Source organism: Cyrtonyx montezumae, unplaced genomic scaffold (genome assembly GCF_038088225.1).
Source record: "Cyrtonyx montezumae isolate F1298 unplaced genomic scaffold, pur_monq_1.0 scaffold_12, whole genome shotgun sequence".
Lineage (NCBI taxonomy): Eukaryota > Metazoa > Chordata > Aves > Galliformes > Odontophoridae > Cyrtonyx > Cyrtonyx montezumae.
In genome coordinates, this window is record NW_027071848.1 from 16,042,461 (window position 1) to 16,066,542 (window position 24,082).

A 24,082-nucleotide genomic window follows, 5' to 3' on the forward strand; every position below is an offset into this window, starting at 1 on the left:
TCCAAAATGTTGAATAAGAGCAACATCAGTGTCTCTTCAAGTACTTGGTTAGGAGGAAAAGTACAAAAGCAATCCATTAAGAACACCCTCCATCTTTATTACGAAATGCATGTTTCTGTGACCAAGAATAAGGGTTTCTTTAAGATTCCCTATAATGGAAATCCTAGAACTGCTGGGTGTGCCACCTTCTTCAGCAGAAGAGGGAAAAGATTAACAAGAGTTTAAAAGATTTGGTATTAACCATAATCATATTTGTTGCATATTAAACCATTTCTTTTCCCTTCCACTACCAGTTGTTCATAAGAAACAAACAATTGTATTTTCAATTCCAATTATACATTTTTCTTAATAGGTTTTCAATACCAGAACATACATGCTCATGTGTGTCCACCTAATTTTCTGTTTGCTAGAAAAATAAAATGATTTTTTTTCAGCTTTTTAGAGTTCATGTTTCTAACACTACCATCTTTCTTTGTACCAAAACCAAACCCTCTTCTTTGTACTTCTTTCAGAGTTGTCTCCATCTTTTTATGTCACACACCTACTATAGGACACAGAAATTGGGCACTGTTAAGTCCCAAACACAAAATAGCAGAATCCAAAAATTATATATGCAAACCTTTAGCAGCATCTCCTAATTTTGTTCTTAGGGCATTTAATGCCCTTTTAAATACTTACATATTTAATTGGTTGCAAACAGTTTTAGATTTATTTTGAAAGGCTGAACTTCTCAACATTCTGAACACTCTCCAAATCCTCTGGATTGTTTCAATTCTGTTTTTCGTGGTTTTTGCAATCTTTGCCAACTGGAGAAACTTGTATAGATGTTGTAAGTAAACTCACATTTTAAACATTAAGAAAAACTGAGAAAAGCAGTAATTCTTGGACAGATTGGTAAACTCTATTTAAAATGTCCCAGTCTGAAACTAAGCTCTTGCCTGCTGTTTCAGCATGTTTTCTTCAAGTTGCTTCAGCCATAACTCTTTCCTTTCTTTTAACCTAGCTTCCAGTTTTGCTTATTCCCTATGATTACCTTATCTTAACTTAGACGACCTAAGACAAAAGTGAGGTTTTAGATAAAGTAACACAAAGTCTCAGTTAAATTTCACAGATAGCTACTACTTTTCCCTCATTACCAATAATTTCAAGATTCACATTCACCACTTGAATCAAGGTTTCAGAATTCAAAACCACTTTTACCTTCAGTGGTCATGGGTTATCACTTACTTATTTTAAGACAGAAAGGATTGAGCACAGCCCTGCGAAAAAGACCTGGGGTACTGGTAGATGGGAAGCTGGGCATGAGCCAGCAATGTGCCCTCATGGCTCGGAACAGCAACTGTATCCTGGGCTGCATCAAAAGCATTGTAGCCAGCAGGGAAAGGGATGTCATGCTGCCCTTCTACTCTGTAGTGTGAGGCTTCACCTGGAGTACTGCATCCAGATGTGGAGCCCTCAGTACTAGAGAGGCAAGCACACCCAGAGGAGAGCCACAAAACTGATCCAAGGGATGGAACATCTCTCCTATGAGGACAGGCTGAAAAAGCTGCGGCTGTTCAGCCTGGAGAAGGCTCCGACGTGACCTGATAGCAGCCTTCTGATATCTAAAGGGGAGCTACAGGAAAGAAGGGGACAGACTCTTTAGCAGGGTCTTTTGTGACAGAACAAGGGGAAATGGCTTCAAGTTTAAGAGGGGAGATTTAGGTTAGATATAAAGAAAAAATCTTTTACAGTGAAAATGCTCTTAGGAAATAAAAAGAGGTATACACCTCTTCTTCTGCTCTCAGGAGTTCTTAAAACGCTATAAAAAGGGGAGTTGGGAATCGGGCAATAATGTGTGCTGCAGAACGAAGTCTAAACCTACCTCCTCTCTGCTAAGATGCTAGTTCTGACTCTACTAGACACCAAAACCTCTTCAGCTGACCAACTTACCAGATACCTTTATATGCACTTTATTAATGAAAACTTCACACTCTCAGCAACCATGGGCAAACCACAACTTCCTGTAGCGCCTGATAGTCTCCACAAGCAAGCACTCCAAACATTATGTTACATCTCATCCACTGATTTCCTCTGTGAAGAGCACAACAGACACAATACCAGCATGTTCAGACAAGGATCTAAGTGGAGCCTTCCAAGGTCAGGATCCCTGTCTGAGCAGAGTGTCCCCAGCTGCAGGAAGAAGAAATACTAGCAATTACATTGATGATACACCATTTTTTCATACACTTCTTCCCTCTAGGGATCTAATAACAACAACTACCTTGTTTTCTGTTGGCAAACTAACATATCTGGTCTTTCAGATGTTTTGGTCTTTCTAATCACTAGCATTCATAGGACATTAAGAACTTCTTTCACTGCCAAAGAAAACTGCACTCTGGACAAATGTATATACGCATAATTAAACCTGTAACCTAAAGTAATCTTTAGGATGCAAGTGGAAGAGGTCCTTCTGGACTAATGTGTACTTAATGTGCTAGAACAAAAAAGTATATTAGCAAATTATTTAATGCTTCAAAAATACCAAAAGCATCTTTGCATAGCAACATGTTCCCTCCCACCACATGTAATTATAGTTCAGTGTAGGGGTTAATTCCAACATTGTGTTTCATATTCAAGTACCTACAAAAGAGATCCACATATTTGAATTGATATTATACGAAGTCAAATGAGATCCTTTCTGGTGTAGCAGATATTTGTATTAATTTTGTATGTATGTAAGCAACTAAAAAAAAATGCATCTTCATGTGTACTGGGGGAAAAAAATAATTAGAGGTTCTTTTTCCCTCCACAGTTGATACTGTCTCCATATTAGATCTGATTGCTCACAAAAATTCTAGTTTCTGTGACTTTGTTTCAGGGAAAGGTCAAGTATTTGACATGATGAGGACTCCTTTCTGGATATGGAATATCCATTCATGGAGATCTTCAAGATCTGTCTGGACGTGGTTCTGTGCAACCAGCTCTAGATAACCCTGCTCAAGCAGGAGGGGTTAGGTCAGATGACCTCCAGAGGCCCCTTCCAACCTCAACCATGTTGTGATTCTCTGATTCTGTATTTCTAAAGGAAAGCTTAATGTATTTGTGAAACTGCAAAATGGGCTATTTGGCAGCAACCTACAAAAGAATCCAGACTCAATTGTACCTCACTCTTCAAAACCATTTTTCCTTAGGGTGGCAAGCCAAATCGGCATCTCCCAGCAAACTTCCAGATTAGAATGAAGAAAGGTCACCAAGAAAACAATTAACATGCAATTATATAATATACATAAAAAAATAAGAAATTGAATTTCATTTATTTTGTTATTTCACTAAGAAAATTCAGGTATGATGATTTGGACAGCTGGTGTTTATTGCAAACTCTCTCCTGTAACGGCAGGAGGCTGCAATCTTCACTATCAATTCAGACCCTGTTTATCCTATGTCTCATTTTTTGTTTCCATATTGAACCAAAACCCACAGCAGGAGATAGGAATTATTATGTTTGGCACAGGACTAACAACGGTTTATCATTAAATTTTGATGACTGCCTCAAAGAAAGTAGTTTTTAAGTCTGAACTTTGGGGACAGGCAGGGGACTAATCAACAAATTGGGGAGAAACTTTGATCACGTTTCAGGTTGATCAAAGGTTCACCTGATACTTTTCAAGAAAGTCTCTCTGGACATCTTGGACACAAAGGAAGAAGTGACCAGGAGAGATATGCTAAAAGCAGACAATGTTATCAATTACAAGGCAGGCCACAGTAAATGCAAACTTGCATACAGATGAGAATAGACAATACGATGAGAATAACAATAGACAAGAAATAAACTATGATTTGAAGAAAAGTTATAAAGGCAGAGCACTGCACTCCCCAGAGCACACAGATTTCAACACCAAGTACATTCAGGAAGATATGGCAGGAAAATGTTTGGGCATTTTTATTTAGTTTATTTCTGAGAAGAGTCAAGAGGAAGACCGCTTCCTTCTTAAGGATTCAAGAATCCAGCCTGGGTAAAATTGCAATTCATTTTTGAAACTCAGTTACAGATCTCCAGCAACAAAACCACCAGACACTACAAAAACAGACAAAACAGATACATTGCCTTGCCCCCTCTGCAGACATCAGATTCTGGACTTAGTAGTCAAACAAAGAAATCCCAGAGGATTTTCACTCTCTAAAAGCCAGCAGCAAACTAGGTATCCTTTTGGAAAGATAAGCATTGGCCAGCCAGAAACAGAGGTTTGCATTCCTCAGGGAAAAAAAAAAAGTCTTGTGGAAAGATGTTGCCTTGTGCTTTCCATCGGTATAGTCTCTACTCTCTTTCTGCACTGCATGCAGCACTAGCATGTGTGACTGTGTCAGCACAGCCAGTGTAAATAGTAGTGCACACATTGCCAGCTGCCTCAATGCCTGTAAAACCTATCTGAATGGAAAATGCAGACTTTGAAAGGATTTTCGTCCCTATATCCCTCCTATTTCTGGCACAAAAGACAGTATTTCCTGAGGATGATGCTTTGGTTACCTAGGAACAGCATCATTTACTTATCAGGCGTAGTTTAAGTTCCCCATTTTGATAGTATTGTAACAAAAAGGTGCACAGAGACTGTCCTACTACCTGAGCTGTGCCTCTGAAAAACAGTAATCCATCTGCTCAAGACATTTGCTGTGACTACTTCAAAAATGCACCTGCATGATAAGACTGATGCACAACATTCACTAAGTTTATTTGCCTGTCAAGAACTGTAAGACCGAATAAAGGTAAACTTATCAGGAGAGAATACTGGATGCTTGTGCAGCCCTGACAAACACTGCTACTATAGTAAATTACAAGAATTATTTCTACCCAGTACCACTAAAATTTAAGATATACAGGCCTGAAATAATAATTCATAATGGAGTCTAAATTGATAGAAAGCAAGTAACACTTTAATTATCAAAACATGTTTCTCTGTCAAATTTATGAGTACAGCTAAATGACAGATGAACACAAAAGCTGGTTTCTGTTACCATATTTCAGTGTCTAGCTGCATAATGAAAGGAATATCCTCTCATCTATTAGAAAAAAACCTTTCAATCTACATGACATTTACTTTTCTTTTTGAAAGCATATTTTAAGTTTGGAAAAAAAAATGGTGCAAAATTAGCAAGTCAAATTACAGGTATGAAATACTCTAGAGTGCTATCACCTTCCTAATGTCATTCCTCATTAAATTTTACTGAAACTTAGATTGTATTAAAGTTCTTGACCAGACACATTAATTTTACTTTCAATAACCATGAAGAACACAGACACTGACAATTCAGAAGTTCACAGTATTTTTTGCTAGGTTAAAGCTCCCTGCCAAAAACCTGTTACTGCTCTTCATATTGAGGCTACATTTATTATGAGATGTTGCACCCCTCTGAAGGCAACACCTAAATATATTTTTTTTAATAGGACAAAATATACACGCTAACTTCCAAAGCAAGGAACTGTATAATCCATAGCTTAACTAACCTCTGCAGATGAGTGATATAATACAACACTCATTAAATTCCTAAGATGTCACACATCATACTCTGAAGATATCTTGCCTCCTCTTCTCCAGCTCTGCCAGGCCAGCAGAAACAGTGTTTCAATGGGGAAAGGACTTAAGCTGGATATATTAACTTCTCTCTCTGAGAATGAGAGCAACATTTTTGGCAAGGAAAAAGGCACATGTTCAGATGCTCACATGAAGTGCAAGACAAATGCACTATTAGTCACAATGAAGAACAAAACTATGTAGTTCAGTAGAAACCAAGAGTTGAAGGAACACCTCCAGCCCATGTTACAGGAACGACATGAAAGAATAAACAATGTGCCAGAAATCACAGGGGTATGGTGGGAAAAACTCCCTTTGAAGTCCTACTTCATACTGACTCTCCTTCACATACTGACACTGAAATTACGTAAAAACCAACACGCAATGCAGTGTTTACTGGCTTACACAAACAGACCTCTGCACAACTAGAATAAACCCACTTTCCGACATATTGTTTCTAGTACTTTCCTTGATTAGGAAAAAAACGAAAGAAAAAACAAGAAGTGGTAAGCTATACTTGTACAAAAATGAGTGTGGAAGTTTTCCTGTGCTGCAGGGAACCAGCTTTAGTAGGGGGATGGACTTGATCACCAGAGGTCCCTTCCAACCACTATGATTCTGTGAAAGGTGTGTTACTTATCTTAACTATGATTTTTAGCTAAAAAATTCCAACACTCTACTCTCTGGATAAAGTTAATGAAAGAAAGAAAACTCATTCATCATGACAATACAACAATAAGCAAGAGAGTATTGGGATTTGGATAGAGAAGTAGGGGTATTAATATGCAGAATAGTGTAGCACAACTTTTTTATTTCGTGTAGCTCTACTCACCGTATTAGGCACATGTGGCAATCTATAGACTTTTTCCTGAGTTTCCTTTAAAATTTCTGTGGTTGACTTCTGTAGGGGATGTTTCCCATGGTAGATTTGGTCCAGGGCAGCATAAAAGACCTAAAGATGTAAAATACGTTTGTGTTAAGCACATGGAATTAGTATGTGACAATCAAAAAAAGGCATGCTTACACCAAAAATGTGCATGTTTCAAAAGGACTATATTCCTTCTGTTTGAATAAACTATCTTCTATCATACAGAAAAGGGGCCAGCAATGACCCTCAGTCGTTTATGACATGGCTAGATTTGTGTCCTAGACAGAGACACTGAGCAAGAGATTCAGGCACTTAACACCAATCTTAGAAGAGAAAGCAGAGCTAGTCCCTCGCTCTCTAAAGTAACAGCACAGTAGCTAGCAGGAGTGACTGAGAACATGACCAACAGTAAGCATCATGAATAGGTCTGAAAACAAGCTGAACTGACAGCCCAAAAAGACTCACTTTCTTCTGTCAGCCTAGGCCTTTCTGGCTCAGCATGAATCAATTCACACTGACATCCCTCTCTCCAAAAACCCAAACCAAATAGCAGGCACTTCAGCATCTGATCACAGATTCTGGCATCCTGCTTCAGCCCAGCCTCGATTCTCTTTTTTCTAACTCCCTGTTTTGTTAGGACCAGTCTGCAGTTGCTCCTAGCGCTCTGCACAAGACGAAGCAGACTGCTGCAGAGGACCTTTTCTAAAGGAAAATTAGGAGTCAAGTTGCTTGTGGTCAGAGAGCTGGAGCAATACCTCAGCTCACAGCCAGGAAGTGGGGAAACAGGAGCTGAAGGCCAGTGAAATGGCCTGCCTGAAGAACAATGCAGTAATAGAGAGCAAGGGAAATGAGTCACTGAAGCCAGCTATAAGCTTTCCCCTGATCCTGGCACATGTAAAGCGTGGGAAGCAAGCTATGAGCCAGGCCACCTGGAAAGCATTGTAAAAAAAAAAATCCAGCCCTGAAAATAAACTTGGATGAACTTTATATCCATAAGCATTCCCATCTACGAACCACAGTTCTGTGTGTTTACTCAGGCCTTTGAAATGGGAAAATGAGACATATCCCAGGTCCACAGGATTTTAGATAATACTGCTGGGGAGCATGCTAACACTTAACATTAAGCGGTACTTAGACGAACATTTCTACTTGCAGTATATACATTTCCCAAAAGACCTAAATATAAAAAGGCCATCAAGCAGTTATCTATCCACATGCAGTCCTTCCTTTCTGCAGTGACACTGCTATTTATCAGCTTAACTCAATTCTCCAGTTCTTTCTCACTACCTGTCCACTTAATTACTATTAATATGTAAACAGTCATGGATCTTCCAGTGAAATTACTGCTGACTGAAGGATGCCATGTGGCAAAAGCTTTATGAGAAGACATGGATTCCCACATCTTTCCCCTTCATTACATGAGCTGGAAGAAAACGGAGAGATTTTATAATGAAAAAAAACAGCATCATTTCTTATTTTGCCATGACAATAGATTTATTTTCTGAAAGGACAACAGAAGAACCTTTAGGCATTTTCCCATCTGCTGAAAAACTTGCAGGCATTTTGAATTCTTTTAAAGGTCAAATACTCCAAAGCATCTAGTTGTCAGTACAGAGTATACTCTTTACAAAGCCTGCAGAAAAGGTATAGTCATCAACTACAGTCTTTTTAGACTGTATATTTAGTGGTAAATACATACTTGGGCAACAGCAGATTAAAATAAATTTTTATTCAACTGACTTATTATACTTCCCACATTAGCATGAGTAACAATAGTCATACAAAGGAATGCGTGAACTTCATATTCGCCACACAATCAACTTCTCTGGAACATTTTTTCTTAATTAATAAAGAAAACGGCCTTGCCAGCCAATCCTTTTTTTAAATGAGTGCATACTTCTGCAAGCATTATAATTGGAAACTCCAAAAGCATGGTACTGAAAGTAGGAAATGACTAATATTATTCAGTGTGGCATTGTGGTAGTTTGGCAGGGGCTGAGACTGGTTGAACCGTAGTTACACGAGCAATTTGAGGGCAAACAGCCTGCTTAATCGCTGTGTCACTGCCAGCGACAGTCAATTACTGGGCGCCACAGGAATCTGATTCCAGAAGAGCTGGGTTTTCTCTCCCTAGTTCTGTATCTACAGGGTCTGGAGTTACCCAAGGACAGAGGCAGCAGCAGCTCCCCGGGAAGAGGTAGATGCACCTGAGAGCTAACAGCAGCGGGGGATGGCACAGCTCAGCCCATGGGATCATCACAATGGTGATCCCCAGCATCCTGGAGCATGCCCCCTCCCCTGCCACTGGACAGGAAGGCTGCCTCACCTGTTTGTGGAACTCGACTGACAGTATTCTTGTTATGCAGGTCCTTTTAGCTCCAATGTGGTTTATTTGGTCTCACATCTTGACAGGGTTATAGCAAATATATATAAAAGGTTGGAAAGAAAACCATACTGACAATATAGACACAGAATAAAAGAATGGGTGCATGTGAAAGTACTTGATTCATCACTCTGGTGATTACTAGTCTGTACACTGGCAAATTACTTGGTAACTGGTGGACTTTATGTACAGAGGTCCTTCATTAAGCATCCTCAGCATAGATTTTCTTTTGATCCAGAATTGCTTTCTTCCCTTTGAACTCCTAGATGAATTAATTATATTCTTGACCACATTCTTTCTGGATTCTTCCCTATCTCTATACGAGAGCCTTCCAGAGCCAGAAATGTGCATTTCAAAATCAGATCTGATGAAAGCTCAGAAGTATAGCTTCAGGTCGAACCCTCCAGGCTCACAGTGCCTGCAGAGTCAACACTGACCAAAAATCCCTTCAAGTTTAACCAATGAAAAATACATGTATACACTTGAAACGGTCTGGTTTTGATTAGTGTAACTGACAGTATACATTTACAGATCCACACTCAAGTATTCTGATTAGTTTTAAATCACTACGAATTATGGCAAAGAGCAAACTGCAAATATTTAACTAAGTTTTTCTTTTAAATCAACTTCAGTTAACCAGCACAATTCATGTTTGTAGACAAGGCTGAGATCATTCGCACGCTTTTCAAACAGAAATTTTACAAGGGGTTGATCTTTGGAATTGTTTCTTTCCTCATTCAACAGTGGAAATCCTTAATTAAGGTATCAGCAGACTCACCTCACCTAAGCACTAGGTCAACTGTAGTAAGAAAAATTAAATCCTTTTGACTTAAAGGGGGAAAAAAAGAGGAGAAAATGAACTTATAAAAATTCTACAGCAGAAGCACGCAGCATACGAAACACAGCCAAACTCTTACTGTAAAAAAATGTGGCTGAATGCTATAATGTCACTGATCAGAAAACCTCCCTAGCAGGACTGAAAAATTTATCTATCTATCTATAGACAACATAATACCCTACAAATCCTTTTCTTCCTTTGAAGAAAAGCAACAGTGAAAATTTGTGAGAATGACTGACCAATCACATCTGTCCACAGAATATATAAAGACATGAATACAATCACTGCCCCAAACACTGAGAGAGAGAAGTTGTACAGCTTGTCACCAATTTTGGTAACAAGTTGTCTTTTAGTAACAAGCTGTCCCTTTCATAGTGGAGCTGCAGATGATAAGGTATTCAAAACATACTTCAGTAAAGTATTTGATTTTATTCCGGTTTATCTCTCATCATCATTTAATGATTCAAAGGCACACAATACTTCTTCTGCAAAGAATTCTACCTAAATAACTTTGTGAATTTATGAACTCAATCTTAAACCACATTTGGAAACTCTGGTAGCATGGTCCTCTTTGAAAGCTGCTCTTTACAAGATATTTTCCTTTAGACATTTAGCTTTAAGTAAACAGCACAGAATATGCTGATGAAAACAAGCACAAAAGTATCAAAACTAAATCCTTTTCACTAATTTTCACACATTTAGGTAAAGTATCTACACTAAAATTTAAAAAAGTAAAATTTTAAGAAAAATCACAGTGTTTTCCATATAGAGATTAGAACACAAGGACAATACCTGGAGTTGCATATCAGCTGCAGCACACACCTTTTTGGACTCGCACAATCTTGACACCATGTTTTTTGGTAGTGGCTTTAAAAAACAAAATCAGAACATACATAGAATTGTTGTAAATTTGTCCATAAAGCGCTTACTATTAAAAGAGACTGAGACTAGAAAAAAGGACTCAGCCATACTAAAAACGTCTTTGAAATGTATTGCACTAAGGAATTAAGAATGAGGAAGGAAATCTCATTTGATAAAGCATGAAATGGGAATTCAAGATAACAGCAATCATTCACATAGCAGTCAAATCCCAGTGTTTGTTCTTCTATGAAATGTTTCTGTGTTCTCGTATGTGTCGTTAAAAATATATGACTGTCTACAGATAAAGAACAATGGACAGGGCAGACAGAGACCCCACAAGTCATCCTGACTAATCCTCAAATGTAGATATTACAATAGATTCTCCAGCTGTCTTTGAGCACAGCTCATTTAGACTTACTTAACTTCTACTGAACCAGTAGTTTTCATAAGATCAAATGGGACAGAATATGGCCATCTAACCTTACCTGCAAAAATATGTTTCATCACATTCATCAGTAAGCATCTGTCCTTTGAAATCTTTAACAAAGCTGAATTTATTCCACGCCCATGGCAATAAAATTATCTACTCCACCACAGACTGAAAGTCAGAGACATTTTTCAAGTCACTAAGCAAACTCCTCTTTACTTTTTATCCAGATATTTATAAATACATCCAAAGACTGTTTAATGTCAGATTTTTAAGAATATCTGTATATGAATGCTTGACCTTTGACTTCTTCCATTGTTTCCTGAAGCTTTTCAATAGATGTTTTTCCTAGTAAGCATATTCAATTTTTTTGCCAGCAGTTTTTTTAATAAAAATATTAAGTATGGCTAAAATAACTGTGCTCTTGCTGAAATATTTTAAAAGTTATTACAAGTTGTATAATGTATTTCAGATGTTTGGTATTACACTGAACTCTAAAAGCATACCTACGATTTTACAGTGTGTTGAAGTGTTTAAGAAATAATGCATCAAAGTTTACAGATCCTGATGGCAGAGCTCTATGTTTAGATTCTGTGAAAAGAATATAACTTCAAGACAAATGATGTAAAAGTTCATAGAATTAAAAACTAACTCTGGGGAAGTTACATGTAAGTGAGGAAAATGTTATCAATTAACTCCATGGAATCTGGAAGTTAAAAAAGATAAGGAAAACTCTCAAATTGCACAGCTGTTTTATGCAGAAGCTTGCCAAGGCTCGTAACCTCTTCTCCAAGACAAATGTTAGATGGGTCAAGAATGGGATAGAACAACACCCACTATTTTGCCTGTCATAAACATGTGCAGCTGTTACATTTCAACACACAGAAATGAACCAATGAACATAAAGTGTACCCATGTTAGGCCAGCACTTACCCTTCCCAAATATGTCATCTTTCAAATTGTATGATGATTTTGGACTACCAAAATAGGAGTAAATAGGCTGTAATACAAACATCAGTTGCTGAGTACCTTGAGGTTCCATACTGGATTTGGTATTGTTCAAAACATTATTTAAGGATGTAGAAATTTTATTAAAGCAAAAAATAATATAAAAAATGGAAATGGTAATAAGTTTTATGTCTGGGCAATTCCCTTGATTCTACGGACATGTCTTATGTAAGGCAGGAGCTTCAATGACTCTTCATTATAGAGCTAAAGCACATGTGGGTTTGCAATAACAGTTTCAGCTGTCATGGGAGAAGCCACTGTGTAAGTAAAGCTAAACAATTTTGAACATATTTCATTATTAAGCACCAAATCTCTGGAGGTGTTCACCTCCTAGTGAAGTAGTACTGTGTGAAATTAAACAAAACGAATTTATTTGAGAGGCATTCCATTTTGGATATAGTAAAGTATGAGAAAACTGTACAGGAATTCATTGATTGTAATTCTTCAGTGTGAAAAAGCTGAACTTCCAAAAACTTGGCAATAGCAAATATGCGTATTTTGCACAGTTAAAATTTAAGAGTGTTAAAGCCCAGAGCACTCCTACCAGCAGCATCAAACCAGCTCTTCAACATAATGGATTTGCAACTTTATATTTCAGCTACGTTAAATAATGGTAAGAGGAAGTTAAGTGTACAGGCTTTCAGCTGGTACAGAAAATAAAGAGAAAACACAAAACAGAAAACACTTAGATTTTTCTAATTGATATTTTAGTAAACTACAGTCCTTGAGATCCCACTAGATCCTCACTGAATTGGGAAATTCAAGTTCACAGCTCACCAGGGCATAGGGTAACAAGGTTTGGTGATGCAGACAAACACTGCATACTTCCTGGTAGAGCCAGTCAAATCCAGCCCTGTTCAAGAAACAATTGTAACAGGTCTAATTCCCAGCACAGAGCTGAGCATTTCTTACAGACTCTCCATCAAGGAAAAAATTCACTCAACTATCCTGCAAATAGCTGACTTCATGCCAGGGAAGACTGATGAAAAGGCAGCTTTTGCATTCATCCATTTCTTCCTTATGTTCTGCTTATGTCATATTTTAGACCAAAGTCCTAAAGGGAGAGACAGAAATGCTCTTTAATGATTTCAGGTTCCCAACAAAAGAGGACATTCAAAGCTTCCCCAGTCATCTTCCACAGGAGATGGCTTAGCAGCATCTGTGAGAGACCAAGTAAAATGGAGATAATACCAAGAACCTCCAGGAAATCTTTCATCTTTTTTACAGCCATATGAATATCAAACAAACAATGCAGATCGTGTTCGCCCTGGAGAGCAAGCTCTACTGCTTAAGCAGATTGAAATTAACAGGAAATCACAAATAACTCTTTTGACAATACCTACTGAAAAAAAAAAGGACATGAGAAAAATATAAATGTTCTTTTGTTGAAATAAATCAGTGCTAAAGCCACAAATGAAAGATAGAAATGTTCCTTTGTTTACACAATAAGTGCTAATGATCTGGCTCAAAGATTATGACCTGATCATAATGCATAAGTCAAGAATAATGGCAAAAATTACATTAAATTCAAGGAAATCCCCTCAAACTTATTCCTCTGGGGTTTTAAAATTCAACGTTTCAGGGAATTAATATTAAGATTCCAGAGAGGTTTTCGAAGACCACAGCTCCAAAGTCTGTTTCTGCAAATGTCAGGCATATGGACACACTGAAGTCTTAAATACACTATGGAAAATGAACTGTGTCAGGCAATAGAAACCATTTCTCCATACTCCGTTACAACCTCACACAGCCCCTTAATGAGTAGCCGATTGAAGAAAAAAATGTATCAGTACTATTATTTTACTTATTCTGAAAGATGAGGTATCTGATAAAATCAAACTGTCATTTTCATTCTAAAACAAAAATTTAACTGAGCTTCAGTTAAAGCTACTTTAATGGAATAATTGTTCCATTTCTCAAATTTAAACATTACATGCTTTACTTTGGGTTCCATTTTTCCATCCTTTTACGTTAAATAACCTTAAGATTTTGGCATGGATTTTTTAGCCTGTTTGCCATGGTGGGTAAAAGAACAGAATTCCCTGTGTTCCAAATTCTCAAAGCAGGCTTAACTCCTTACTGCTGTGTAGAAACAGGGACACATTAGGACTGTTTACTATCTGTGGGATTCTTCTTGTAATCATGATAACACAATACTGCCTTTGTAATTCCATCTCTGTGAAAAATGAAGTCGGTTCAAATTTGAACAGCTGAAATACTGGCCTTTGTTCAAGAGAGCCTCCAAAGACACATGAGCTTAAAATGATTTAGCTCAACAGACCTACCACAGATCTGTACATTTAACAAACAAAATAAAATGCCGTGGTAGAGAATGCTACACATTCACCAGATTGTCTGCTTAACACTGTTACGATCACACTTCAGTATGACCTAAGTTCATGAACTTGCCTGAATAATGCAGCTTAAGTAATTAATTAACATATTTTTCTCTATTCCTTTTTTTTTTCTTAGGATTCTTTCATTTTGAGTTATCTTGGAAGAAATATTTTTGTGCTGGCCAGTTTTCTGAACTAAATTCAAAAGACTTGCTCCTTTTGCCAGAAGAATTTGCAAGCTTTTGAGCTCTTCAGTATGCAGCAGTGAAACTATCCAAAATGCACAGAAAGTAGAGACAGGTTTTCCTTCAACATTGTTTGGATCAGATCCTCATGATCCACATATATATTCATAACATATGAACACCTTTGAAAGCCTGCCCACTATATCCTTTTTCTGCAACTCTACTTAAAAATCAGTTCTCAACTGCTTGCATGTTTTACCAATCAAAACAGTACACCTTTACCTTCCTCTTTCCACAAGCCTAAGCACTGATCCTCAGTAAGAACTGCAGCTCAGGCAGGACCAGTCCTTCTAAATTTGCTCACATGGCAAAGGCCATCAGAAGTTGACGTTATTTCTGAAAGTTATTCTGACATAATTATGTATAGTAGAAGTGTTAAAAATAACACCACCAAATACATATAAGCAAATGCCATAGCATAAATGCAGCAATTCATGTGGGTTTTTTTCAAATTATCTGCAATGCCTCCTCAACTAGTTAGGTCAGTAAAAAAATCCTTCTATTGTCAACATCCAGTAGAGCTATGTTGGTACTGTTTCATGTACAGTCTCTTGATTCATAAGAAACTAGGTGTTCTTGTATGCAAGAGCATTTGGATGAAACACCTTCATAAATTCCACATTTCAACTGTTTCACCCACCTTCCTTACACCCTCTTAGAAAGAGAGTAAAGTGGGCTATTTTTTTCTTTCACGTAACTGAAAAACTGGAGACAAAAAATGTTAATGCTTCCATTTGCACATACAAAAAATATGTCAGGGAACAAACACTAAAAGTAAAAACAAAAAGGGTTTCTACAAAGTTGTAAATATAGGAGAGCAGGATTTTGAAAGATATACACAATGGATAAAAGTAATTGATGAATTTCAAGAACAGAAAAATGACTTCAATCTGTTTGTGTTTAAAAGACAGACACAGAAATCCAGTATCAGATTCTTTAACTCAGCTTAGATGACCAACATAAGCAAAAGCAGATTTATGTTGAGCTGGATAATGATTTAAAAATATACTCTAAAGAGCAGTTTCAGACTCCTGTCCTCATCTTTCAGCATAATCCATTCTTGTCACTCTTCAAGACTAAATTTCAACATGAAAATTCTGAAAGGGGAAGATTTCACCACCAATAAACAGAAGATTTTCTTTTGGAAATGCCAAATGGCATACTGTGCCTGGTTCTACAATTTTGCTCTGCAACTGAACATGGGTTAGTTTTGTTAAGCTGTTTTGAAAATGCAGAGTCATAAATAATGTTCCATAAATCTCTTTCAGATGTTTTAGTTAAGATCATTATCTGAATTCATATGCAACTGGATTAGCTCCATAATGTTTCAATACTACATGATTGTTATATAGCACACTAGAAAGCATTCATTTGCTATGTGGATTCAAACATACAAGTGATGAATACTCCTGAACTGAGTACTTTCAATCCCTAGGCGTCAAGAAGACTTCTGCAGAACTGATTTCTCTTGCAATATATATTTAAATAGACATTATGCAACCTATTTTTCTAATTAGCTGTTACAGCAGGGGCAAACACAATTTCACTTTCATTACACTGAAACACACTGAATGCTTAGTATTGGAAAAAAAGCTTAAATGAATTGTAACACCACACAATCTAAAAGGCTTTCTTGTTTTTCCATCAGTAAGTAGTCCATTCAATCATCACATCTGAGTATACTTTCATCACTGAAACTAACCTCAGTCAAAAGAACTGTAAAAATATCTTTGGCTATAGTTTTCTGGTTTGTATCTTTGAAATGGTTGTACAAATATAGATGTCATGGTGGCATGCATGAATAATTAAGCAACCATGAAACGTCACTGTCCCAGACAGCAGTATTTTCTAAATTCTCTGTTAAAAGTGGACTCTTAAATTAAACTTGCATAGGACAGCTTTACGCAGAAAGGATCACAGTTTTAATGCGGAGATTTCTGACTGCCGAAATCTATGTCTACCACATCTTAAATTAAGCAGTTCCTTTTCATCACAAAATATTTTAATCAATACCCTCCACTGTGTTAAAAATGAGAGCTTTTGAACATTGCAGATCATCCCCGTTTATTTCCATGACTTGTTACCTGAGTTTTATTTTAAAGCAGGCTTCTGACAGTTTGATGTGGAATGACCACTTTGGCATAACTTACCTGTAACTAAACTAAAACAACACACAAAACTTCATCTACAAGACTAGGTTTGTGTAGTGCAGAAATGACACAACCTTTGTAGGAAAAAAAGGTTGAAAACTGTAACTATTTTAACAGAACTTTAGATTTCAGGATCTTTTATTATTCAACAGAGCACTTTTATATTTTCCGCAATAAGAATAGTAACTTTTTCTCCTGATTAATTAAAATGTTAACATCATATTAATTTATCATCTTTTTCATACTTTAACAGTTATAACAAATAACATAAAAACGAGACTATTCTCTTACATACATTTATTCCTATTTTCAGTAATTTACATATCAAATTTCCCTACCTGTCCAGTTTTATAATGCCTTGCAAATTGGTTAACCACTCGATAGTCATTCGCAAAGTACTCCATCAGAATGGAGGGAACTTCAGCAAAATCAGTAGGGCATCTGGTTCCTAGAGGTAGCATAATTGAACACATTAGCATTTGCCATTTCTATTAACACAAACAGTTAACTCTTTCCCAAAGGTTTTGCAGTTTTCTGTTTGGCCTTTTGGTGAACTTTAGATGTTCTTTCATTTATTTTCTTTCCATAGCATTATTGCACATACTGCCAGAAAAGCTTCATTATAATCCTACACATTTTACTATAAATCACAAAGTAAAACAAAATATTTGAACAGCTGGGTGAGGCACCTTATAAAGCTCTGGATCACACCCCTTTTAAACTAAACCAGACTGCAGCCAAACTGGCCCTACATGAAACATGGAATCTATTTAAGTGTCCTAAACCTAAATCAAACTACCATGTAAGTAAAACACTGCCTTAATCCCATTCACAATTACAATTTTTACCTTCTATCAGTTTGGTGAGCTTACTTATGCTTTATATTAGCCTTACTTTACAATACAAAGTCATTCAAGACATTTCCAAGGAAAATTCTCACAGATTGACGACATGCTCTGAATAAATGCAGAGAGGTAGTGTCTCTGCGGTTAGTATCTTCAAAAAACATTTTATCCAAAACCTTATTTACTCTAACCTTTATCAGCATCTTACACAATCAAAGTTATTAAGAAGCATAATACCCCATCAAACCAATTTCTAATTTCTGAATTAAATTTAGGGGTGCACAAATTTTTTTTAATTACAAACCACCAGCTCATCACATCCATCCCTGTGTGCTAGAGGCAATGTCAATAGACACATCTAGTCTAAATGTTAGGTCTTTTGCTTTCCTATTCCTTCTTGAAGTCTGTTTTTGAAAAATAACTCACCTGGTCTTTTTCAATCTTTCTCTAATTTTTAACTGAATTCACTTTTTGTTTATACTCTACAGACCAATGCCATTCTTCAGTATCAACTGCATTTCCCACACTGGTTTTTACTTCCTAAAATGAGAGAATCAATCTTCTCTCTCAGCCATCATTATCCAAGGGAAAACAAAGTCTAACAGACTATTGGCCTGCAGCTCTTCTCTGTACCTGCTTCATTTTGAATTCACCTTCAGGCCGGAGACATGAAACTATGCTCCAGCACTGCACAAGGCCTCACTTACATCTTTCTTCATCATTCTAATATATAATTCTGATAGAAACACTCAAATCACATTTGGCCTTTCACAGACACGTGAGCTACCTGTAATTCTCTATTAGCACTTACAACAGCTTTTTGATCCCTTCACTGCTTAAACAACTATTTGAGAGCAGAAATTCTTTTTGTATTCTTTAAACAAATATCTGCATTGTGTAATTCTGAATCACAATTTATTTCTAACAGTGCAATATTCAGTCATCCAGCTCCTCTAATACAATATCCCAGTCTTTCTTTTGTGCCATGACAGCACTGCCTTTTGTTTGAAAATCATGAGGAAACAGCCTTACCTAAGGCTGGAACCAAAACAAATGCCTGCAGAACTACCCTAACATCCCTCTAGCCTGTATATGCTTTCTTAGTATCTCTTACTAAAATCATATAAATCTTTCAATGACCACTGAAGAGAAACCTAAACAGTTATCTGAAAGTCAGAAAGGTAATGATTCAGGCAGATATCTGGGATAATTGAGTTCTTCTATTAAACAACTGCAGGCATTCTCTACTGCATGGGGAAATTAAAATGGTATACAAGCTAGGTTAAAAAAAATCTTGCAAATACATACATAAAAAAAACAAATAACAAATGCATAAACTAAAATTACCTATTAGCTTAAAAGGAAGCATATCTTAAGCCATAAATGTATGGCATTATGAAAGTTTGGGACTCATCTGCAGCAGAATGGGTTCCCAAATATTTGGGAATGCTAATCAGAAAAAGCAGGGAGGACTAAGAAAGGTGTAAAGAACTCAGTGCACCTTCACTTGAATTTAAAACATTTTTGCTCTTGCAATAGCTTGTGATCACCTTTTTTCCTCTCCTTTCCACTATAGTGCCTTATGAGAGCAGTGGCCTCTAACAGACATCTCCAGGATGAACCAAACCAAACATTCCAAACCATAAGAAACTGTTCTCTAGAGAAGCAATACAACTGACCTCTGATGCTGCTTTTACAATGCTAACTATGGAGCAAAGTCCCTTAGGAAGCAGGACTGCCTGAGGCAACTCTGAAATCCTACACAGGCTCACAGAAAGCCTGAGCCTCAAAATGAGCCATTTCCTGCCTCTTCAAGCTTTCTTGACATGATTATGCACGTGATTCACCACAACTGGAGAACCTCACTAAATCAGCTACTTTGGGTATATATCCCTGAAGATCATCAAGAGTGAGGCTGGGTGTGTAGAAGGGGGTGGGGGAGGGCAGTTAACTGCCTCGAGGGGTATTCAAACCTTACACTGAAAGAGTAGATACAGTGCTTATTTTTCTTAACAACATCCAATAATAATGTACTTACAAATAGCTTGGCCTATTTTAACTTCAGCTGGCGGACTTCAGAATGACTACTTTGAGCAGGAAGTGTTTGGTCACCGAATCACAGAATGGTCCGGGTTGGAAGGAACCTTAAAGACTAGTTTCAATCCCCTGCTGTAGGCAGGGACACCTCCCACCAGACCAGGCTGCTCACATCCCTATCCAGCCTGACCTTGAATGCATTCCGGGAGGGGGCATTCACAACCTAGCTGGGCAGCCTGTTCCAGAGTCTCACCGTAACACGTAACTTTAACACAGACTTCCCTCAGTACCAGTTGCATGGTGTAAACATGGTAAAACTTAAAATAATCCTTCAGATAAGGGAACTACAATTTCATCTGTTTTATCACTGATTGTTTTTTAATACATAAATGAATAAATAAACATCTACTCCAATCATCTGTTTTCCAGTGCACTACTACTTAGTAAGATACACAAAGTCATCTGCAAATAAGACAGGTAGCACGCTGAGCAGCAGTACAAGTCTTTAACCCATTTCCCAGAACAGATGAAACAATAGCCTGTCTGCTAGCATCGAAATAATTTCCAAACCAGAATTCACTGTGTTTTTACGTTAGGCCCAAGTTTAACTCAATTTATTTTCTATCCTCCAGTTTTTCCAGTATTATAAACTCTACCTATAGCAAACTTGCAGGAATGCAACACACCACTATAAAAAAGATTAGCCTTACACACAGAAGAAATACAAATGCCTAATTTTTATTGGGAGAGGAAGAATATTCAAGTACTGTTTATTTTTTCAGATAATATTTGGGATTCTTATATTTTCAAGTCATTAAAAATGCAGAAGTACAAATATGATTCAGTCAATAATGGTTCATTCTTTTTTGGTGTGTTTGTTCTTTGGGGGAGGGGTGTTGTTTTTGTGTTGCTTTTATTATTTTGTTTTAATTTACTTCCTTCACCTAGAAATTGAACATGTAACTAAAAAAACCCCCATACACTATTCTAAATAGCTTACCAGTGACGTGTTGGTACCGAGTTCGTCCCAGCATAGAATGCATAGCATGCCCCATTTCATGGAAGAGATTCTCCATCATGCCAGGACTTAGTAGCGTTGGTGTGTTCTTTGTTGAATGTGGCAGGCTAAGCATAAGGACAACTACAGGCAGCTGGTACTCTCCATTTTCCCTTAGCCTGCCTCCACGAACTGTGAAGTGACAATCCTTTCAAAGAGAGAATATATGGACAGCAAAGGTCATTATATCAATGATACTAAAACAACAATCACGGTATAAAATTAAACTATTAAATCAAACCTAAACTTGTACTCAATTGCACAAGTTAAATCCACAGCGGTATATAATTTCGTCCTCAAATCTTCATTATCTTTCTCTACTACATGATTTCATACATAAACTACTTCATTCCATAAAGACAATGTTTCTTTTAGAAAACAAAACTTAATATTTTTGTTTTAGAATCATCAAAACTTCTTGTTTTTTCTAAAAATGTACCACCATATCAAATAACTTTATATACAGAAATTATGAATTTGGCACACCAGTAGAATTCACTTCTCATTCTTCAGCAATAAAAACATAATGCACAATGTTTAAAGTATATAATAAATTTTAGAAAAATATAGTACACTTAAGAAAATGTATTAAACTAATGTAGTTTTAAAGTTTGTCTACCTATAACCTCATTGTAGGTGGTAATATGCAGGTATCTTTTACTAACATCAAACATAAGTGGCCCTGACACTACAGTCATTAGTCAAACCCATGCTAAAATTGGATTATAAAGTTACCTGATGAGGTTTATCAGGTCGTTGAAAGAAGTCACAGTAGATGTACCCTAGCAAACCTTCATTTTCATGAACAACAGCCTGATGAAAAAAAGTATAATATCCACAGTGAAAGCACTGATGACATTTGTAAATCAAAGGTATACTATTCTAATCCAAAGACTTACAATGTAGAAATGATAAATAAATCAGGAACAATTCATGTAAAATCCATCAAGGTTATAAATAAGGTGTAGAGCTTGTACTTCAAACTGCAGACATTTCTGTACCTCACTCAAAAATAATTAGTCAGAATTGGAAGCAATACTGCCTGTAGCCCCTAAATGACTTCCTACAAGTCAGTGGTGATAAAAGTTGATTTACCATGAAAGTAAAAATAGGAGAGAGTAATTATAAATTGACCCACTGGACATAAAGAACAGCTGTTCTCAACGAAACTAAGTGGTTGGACAGTCAAGATTTGGTTGTCAATATATGGAGCAAGGACAACAAAAGAATATGGCAATCTGATGAATAAATTATTGCCCAAGTTCTTATTTCCATCCTCTACTAAAAAGAGGGCAGAAAATTGGTATTTACCAATATAAAACATCAATCCAAAAGTAAAGATGACATAGAACAAACATTAGAAAAAGATAAAAGACTGTTAGCATACATACATACAGCATCCCAGTTATCTACAGTCACCTACAAATTAAAACTAATAAAAAAAACAGAAGAACACATTGAGAGACTGCAAGAAATGTAAAGGAGTAATCTCTGAACAGAGAAACTGATTCTGATTCAGGCACTCGTTGCACACAGATATACTTTAAATGCAATTAAATAGCAACCATATAAAAGGCACATAGAGCAGGAAGCCACAGAAGTCTATCTTCAACTAAAATTATAAAGTCATTGTTTGTTTTCTAGAGATAAACAAATAATTCAAGAACTCATTCACAGCTTTTAAAAGCTCTTCTCTAACATCTTCATTTCAGATGCTGAGAACTTGAACACTTACCAGCTTTCGAACATCTTCTGACCAAACCTCTCCTCTCTGTGTTTGTTCAGCATAAAGGGAGATTCCCAAGAGCTGACTGAACAAGGAGTTCAAACCTTCCATGCAGGCCCCAAGAGAGAAGAACGGACAGTACAAGCCAGGATCAATGTTGTACCTAAGAACATAGCAGAATCCCAAAACAGACAGTTCCAGAGATTGAACTGAACTTTATTTTCACCTCTAAGTCACAGGATGTGACAAAATAAACCAGATAAAACTTCACAAGGCCACTACTGAGTACGCCTGGATTTATTTTTCAAAGTGAAACTAAGACACAGATGAGCTATGACAGAGTGTGTCACGACAACTTTTTTTATATTCAGTTTTGAACACCAAATTCAGCAGATGCTGACTGATTTTCAGAGGTATGGAGAGGACATAGCTCAGACTGAGCATGGCAAAGTCATGGCTGGCCAGCCTGTATCTTCTGATCCACTGGCACTCAAGTGCCATTCCCATGGCCAGGCTGTGCCAACATGTAAGAGACTATTATTTTAGTGTTCGCCTTCCCCAGCTCCCTGGTCAATATTGGTAATAAACTGGTTGGACCAACATTTGAACCGTTGCTTCTTAATCTCACGACGGGTATATACATAATCTAAGAACCTCGTTTCCCTCCTTTATATTGGAACGTGACACAACCTACTGACCAGAAAATGGCTCTGGCTTTGACTGCAGTGGAGGCCAAGTACACAGCTAGGGCAGAAAAACAACCAGTTAAGTGCTGACTCTAGAGGCTTGTCTGTCAGTGGACCAATAGGAACACCAGGGAGACTCAGTCACCTTCCACACATAGAGCACACCTCAGGCTCCAGGGACTTTCTGTACCGTGTAGAAACTATCTCACAGCTTGAAGCCACGTGAACATGAGAAGATTTTACTGTGTGGCTTGGAGTTCAAACTTGGCCACACTTCCTGAGGCTAACATTAAACAACTTGGTATTTTCAAGACACTCTAGCACAAAAATACACATGTTGAGAGAGACCCATGTGTCTGCATCCGCACACATAAACCAAGAAAGAAAGAAAAGCAACTACGGAAGTAGCTTAGTGTGTATGCAGCTGATACTTGAGCACAAACTTCCTAAGACACCGATCTTAAAAATTAAACAGCCTGCAAAAGTATCACGAAAAACTGCTCAGAGTCATTTAGCCCTTTGGAGACTATAACAAAATCAAATTGACTGCTTGCACTCATGCCTGCACTCCAACTGACAAAAATGTTCCCACTCTCTCAATTCACATAGGAAGTCCAAATGTTAGGGTTTCTAGGGTCTCTGAGCAAAGACCCTCCTCTTACCTCTAGAGAATCACAATCCCTCTTATCTTCTTTCTTCTTTCATGCTCTAGTGCTTTTGCTTCTTAATGACATGGTAACTAACCATTGAAATTTAAACATGCATCAGCTAAGCTACAATAGCTGAACACCAAACATTAAAACGACACTATTTTATGGCCTATGATCAAAAGGCTTAATCAGAGATAAGCTGGGAAAGAGTCAGCTAGTCCCTATCCATTTGTTTACCCTTCCTTCTCTCCCACTCCCCACACAAAAGAAAAGTCCTATGAACAAAGCCCACTTGGGAGTCTGCATTTGCCAACGTGCTGCTTACAACTGCAGCTCTGATTCAGCACAGAACTTCAATACACTGGGATGCACAGCAGGGTGGGATTAACTCTCTAAACCACTGCACTCATTCTTGA

General features: G+C 37.2%; 1 protein-coding gene across 2 annotated transcripts in view; it reads right to left on the reverse strand.

Annotated features, from left to right (window-relative positions):
- Nucleotides 1-24,082, reverse strand: part of MIPEP (mitochondrial intermediate peptidase) — a 66,235-nt gene that overhangs the window by 18,059 nt on the left and 24,094 nt on the right. For both annotated transcript variants that reach the window (XM_065730122.1, XM_065730121.1), the window contains exons 11-16: nt 22,340-22,493; nt 21,340-21,417; nt 20,548-20,752; nt 17,004-17,113; nt 10,431-10,505; nt 6,382-6,501 (exon numbers count right to left, since the gene is read on the reverse strand). In XM_065730122.1, coding sequence (XP_065586194.1) covers nt 6,382-6,501; nt 10,431-10,505; nt 17,004-17,113; nt 20,548-20,752; nt 21,340-21,417; nt 22,340-22,493 — 742 coding nt within the window. The remainder of the gene's footprint in view (nt 1-6,381; nt 6,502-10,430; nt 10,506-17,003; nt 17,114-20,547; nt 20,753-21,339; nt 21,418-22,339; nt 22,494-24,082) is intronic.